Raw genomic sequence first — 5,347 nt, 5'->3', positions numbered from 1 at the left:
TAAAAAAAAAAAAAATGACCCAAAAAAAAAAATATATATATATATAGAGAGAGAGAGAGAGAGAGAGAGAGAGAGAGAGAGAGAGAGAACGGAACAGGCAGGGCTGTTCAAATAAAAAGTAAAAGTACAATCTCCCAGAAATTAAACAATTAAAAATTACAGTAGCTAAAAATGTCAAAAGACGATGTAAATCTAATTTCCGCCAGAAAATCCGTCACCCGTCAAAGCCATTTCTTTCCCGTCCGCTACGTTGAAATTCCGTCAATTTTGACGGAATTTCCGTCCTGTTGGCAACACTGTGGTAACGTAAAACGTCACATGATCCCAAGAGGAGTAGAATACTCCTCCTCTTGCCGAAACCTGATTACGATTTGACCAAAGATAATACAAAGAAAGAGACTCAGTGATTAGCATAGAAAAAATCCTTTTATAAAAATGGTTATGACAACAATATATAAAAAAAATTAGTATAACTCACTGATTAGCATATAAAAAATCATTTTGTAAAAAAAATGGTTAAGACAATGTATGTATAATTTGACTGAAATATTTAATATATTATTTTGTAAGATTCATTGCAACTGTTAAAGCACATTTTTGTTTTGGAGGTAGGTTTTAGCATTAATTAAAAAATCAAGGAAGGCATTGAGCTCTATAATGTTGAGATCACTGAAGGAAGGTAACGCTCCTTGTCTCTCCCGAAAATATACGAAGAGGAAATATCTCTGACATCGATAATCTTTGTGTTGCTATGACAACAATGTACATTAATGTAAATCGGGGAAATACATTGAACGTCTTGAATTGGGGTTAAAATTATACACTGATAATTTAAATTTAGGAAATGATAAAGTGCTGCTGCAAAAATGATTCAACAAGAACCTATCATGTACTCGGTAAGTTAATTTCCTAGACTAAATATTGGATATCAAAAATGCCTCGCTAGCAGCAGATTAGAGAAAAACGTATTTACTCTTCCCAAGCGCCTGCAAATAAATCATTTTACAGTAATTAGTCTAACTGTAAATAATAAATAATATGTTGTCTAGTCCGAAAAAATTATACATTTTTAAAACTAATTTGTCCAGTCTTATACCATATGGCATACCGAAATTTTTGCTATTTGTTCACTCTTCGACTAGCACACTAGGAAGTACATATATAACGGTGTTGTTTGTACAGTTCTATTTTCCAAACTAATGTGTCTTATGAAAATATATACCTAATTTAATTTCTTTTCATATGAGAGTACTATATATTACACATGGACTTTGGAATATATTAAAGTCAAATAATGAAATACAAACTTCTGAATACATCAAACAAAATGAAATAAAATAAACAAAAACATGTCCAATTTCTATGTGACAGTCTTGTTCGTACACTTTGATTATTTACAATAATTGTGAAAAGCAATTAATATCTTGTAGCATAACCTTCCGACTTTATTATTGCTTGGCATCTCCTTCTCATTGATTTTACCAAGTTGTTACACTGTTCTGGTTTGATTTTAGGCCATTTTTCTCTCCTACACGTTTCAATTCCTCTATGGTTGTACATTTCTGTCTTATCAGGCTCCTTTTCAAAATTTTCCACAAATGTTCAATGGGGTTTAAGTCTGGTGATTGGTTGGCAGTTACTGAGGTATGTCCCATATGAGCCAATCCTTATTGATTTGAGCAGTATGTTTACTGTCATTGTTTTGTTAGAATACGTACACAGGTGGCATTCCTATTTTTTGTGCACTGTGCCTAACATTTGACCTTAAAATGTAATTGTACACATACTTATCCATAATCCCATCCATGAACTCAATACTCTCCACACCATTTGCAGACATACATCCTCACAACATTATGCATTCCCCCCGTGTTTCACTGTAGGTAATGTGTTGTTTCTGTCGCTATCTGTGTTGGGCTTCCTCCATATCCTATGAATGCCATCAGAACCATAAAGATTTATCTTCGTCTCATCTGACCAAATAACCCTGTTCCAAAATTCCTCATCCTTACCAACAGGTTTTTTTTATCGAAGTCCAATCTTCAAGTTCGATTTGTCTGGCCTCTTTTGTGGTCTTCTGCCATAGTAACCATTTTTCCATAACACATGCTGAATAGTTTGATTACTGATGTTCGTGTTTGAAGACTCTTAATCATGACTTGAATTTGAGGAACACTTATTTTTGGATTTTTAAGAACTTGATTAACTATAAATCTCTCGTCATGTGCATTTAGCAATTTTTGCTTCTTTTTTCTTGCCAAGTTGTTCCAAGTTCCATGATTTCGAAATTTTTCTAAAATGTGTTTTATGTACTACTTTACCTATTTTTCTATATGAATAGCCTTTCAGAACCAGGCGAACAATAACTTTCTTTAAAACGGAACTGAGTTACTAATGACGCTCCTTTGTACACAATTCTGAATGACAGACTAACAGCAAGTGACCTCCAATGAAAGACAACCCTGTGCGCACTGCATGCTTGTATCTAAACGTAACTACCCTCTCTCAGTGGGGTAAGTGTATGAACAACAGTGTTACAAGAATTTCACGGAATATGTCATTTTAAATTTTTATGTAAGTAACAGATGTATGTAAATTAATTTTATTCATGTCACTGTGATCGTGTTTAACTCATCAAACATAATGAATTTATGATGATGGATGAGTGGAACAGAGAAAATTCTCTCCGGCACTGGGATTTGAAGCCAGGTTTTCAGCTCTACGTGCTGATGCTCTATCCACTAAGCCACACCGGATTCCCATCCTGATGTTGGATTGAACCCTCTCAGTTTAAGTTCCACCTCTTGGGTTCCCTCTAGTGGCCTACCCTCATGCACTGCGTCATAGATGTATGACAGTGGCACAATGTCCACACATGTGCAGAGGTGCACTCGTTGTGAGTGACTAAGTGGCCGGGATCCGACGGAATAAGCGCCATCTTAAATTACAAAGTGATTATTTTTCGCATATTATATATTATTACGATGTACTGAAGTACATATGATATTTCCATGCAGAAATTCTGCGTCATCATGTGATGATGGATGGGTGGAACAGGATCCGGTATGGCTTAGTGGATAGAGCGTAAGCACGTAGACCTGAAAACCCGGGTTCAAATCCCGGTGCCAGAGAGAATTTTTCTCTGTTGCACTTATCCATCATCATATGATGACGCAGAATTTCTGCACGGAAATATCATATGTACTTCGGTACATCGTAATAATATAATGAATTTAGTTTTATTGATATATTTTTAATTTTAAGGTCATTTAATATATGAGGTGTACAAACAACACTGCTTTATACTGGGTATGTTGGGATTTCCATGATGTAGCATTAGACCTTCACTAGTGACAATACAGGCATCACTTAAACAATGAAAAACCATTGCAGATGAGACTCGAACCCACATTGTAGTTTTTATGCAGCATCAAATCTGCACCTTAACAATATTGTATTTATCACAAGTGACAAGATTAAATCACAATATCTTTCGTTTCTGTTAAGGGTATATGTATGTGAACGACTACAAATATTATCAGAAAATGCAGGCTCTAAATTTCTAAAATTTTATAAGAAAATGAACTCACAATTGGACAAAAATTAAAAGGTACCACAACAAGACTTATTAGAACTTAAATATTTGATAAAAGCGTAAGAAAAAGTTACTAATAATATTTTTCAAACCAGTTTTATCAGAGTATGAAATAAAAAAATAAATTCTGCAGTTACATTTGGTAACCATAACATTGTTATGGTCTCTCTGACATCTTTAATATTTTTCCTGCATGTAATAAACACTTATTTCTGAAAAGTAGACTACTCTCAGACATGTAGAGTTGTTTGTTTTAATACAATTAATTTTTTATTTGTCCTATATGAAATATATTAAAATTTACATAGTGTTTTGTCACCTAATTTTTATATTTTCAGAGAAATGGGCATTATTGTAGTCTACCTTTTGCATAAATTCATGTTAAATCAGTGTACAAAATTTCAGAATTCTATCTCTAATGGTTGTGGAGTTATGAAATGATATGTGTGAAAATTGTCAAATTTTGGAAAATTTAATTTAAAGTAAAAATTGAATTCTTAAAAATATTATTAGTAACCTTTTTTATGCTTTTATCAGATATTCAAGTTCTAATAAGTCTTGTTGTGGTGCCTTGTATTTTTTGTCCAATTGTGAGTTCATTTCCTTATAAAATTTTAGTACTTTAGAGCCTGCATTTTCTGGTAATAATTGTGGTTGTTCACGTATACATACCCTTAAAAAATCATATTTATTCAAGCAACTTGTATTTTACGTTATCTTGACCAAAGGAAAAGCAAGTCTAAACATGGTTAAAGTACAATTTTTCTCGCTTTCTGGCGTTGTCCTTATTTACTTTTGCTTTGTTGTCTTCGTTTTAAATATTCAGCAACTGCAACCGTGGAGCACAGTGGGTGCTGCGCCTTGTATGGAACAAGTATCAGGGCCTCCTGTACCAACTAGAATCGGCAATTACTACCAAACACCACGGCCACATCCATGGAGACCTACACTTGGCTACGAGAATGTCGAGGTTGTGCCTCTGTAAGTATGCGTAACATTCAGTAGCGTGAGATTTCTGGCTGAAATACATCACATGAAGCTAAATGACACTAAGTTCAGAGAAGGTACTTAAAAGAAGATATAACACTCATCACTTATTTTAGTTGTAAAATACAATTTCACTATATGTACCCATTAAAAGACCATGTATTGTGGGTCCCTATCACCACAGCATGGCACGTCCTCAGGTTGCGGATTGAGGAGACGGCCTCCAGATATGGAGGGTAGCTGTGAATATATTGAATAAGCAGTCGTGGACAGCTGATAAGGGGTGGTCCTCCAGCTTGGGGGTTGGGCGAAGGGCTAACAACCCATCACCGTAAAAAACAGCTTGTTACGAAACCTCAAAATAAGCCTCGGAATGGGACTGATTCTCTGGCACAACCACAGCAAAGGAGTAAGGTTTTGAGATTTGGTACTTGGAATGTTACAAGTCTATATAGAACAGGAGGGGTAACATTAGTAGCAAAAGAACTAGCTAGATATAGAATAGACTTTGTGGGAGTACAAGAGGTTAGGTTAGATGGGAATAGCATAACACAAATAGGAGATTACTTGTGGTATTATGGGGAAGGAAACGATAATCACCAATTAGGAACAGGATTCTTTATTCATAAAAGAATAAAATCATCAGTAAAAAAGGTCGAATTTATCAGTGATAGGTTATCGTATTTAGTACTTAAGGGTAGATGGTGCGATATCGTAGTTATAAATGCTCACGCCCCTACAGAAGAGAAAGACGACCATATAAAG

General features: G+C 34.7%; 1 protein-coding gene across 1 annotated transcript in view; it reads left to right on the top strand.

The window, feature by feature from the left end:
- Positions 1–439: 439 nt before the first annotated feature.
- The window catches only part of LOC138703685 (tektin-3-like), a 16,487-nt gene continuing 11,579 nt past the window's right edge, over positions 440–5,347 (top strand). Inside the window, exons 1-2 of the mRNA XM_069831784.1 lie at positions 440–896; positions 4,422–4,576. Coding sequence (XP_069687885.1) covers positions 867–896; positions 4,422–4,576 — 185 coding nt within the window. The 5' untranslated portion in view covers positions 440–866. The remainder of the gene's footprint in view (positions 897–4,421; positions 4,577–5,347) is intronic.

Source organism: Periplaneta americana, chromosome 7 (genome assembly GCF_040183065.1).
Source record: "Periplaneta americana isolate PAMFEO1 chromosome 7, P.americana_PAMFEO1_priV1, whole genome shotgun sequence".
NCBI classification, from domain to species: Eukaryota; Metazoa; Arthropoda; class Insecta; order Blattodea; family Blattidae; genus Periplaneta; species Periplaneta americana.
The sequence above is the reverse complement of the archived record's forward strand: the minus strand, read 5'-3'. Positions and strand labels throughout refer to the sequence as shown.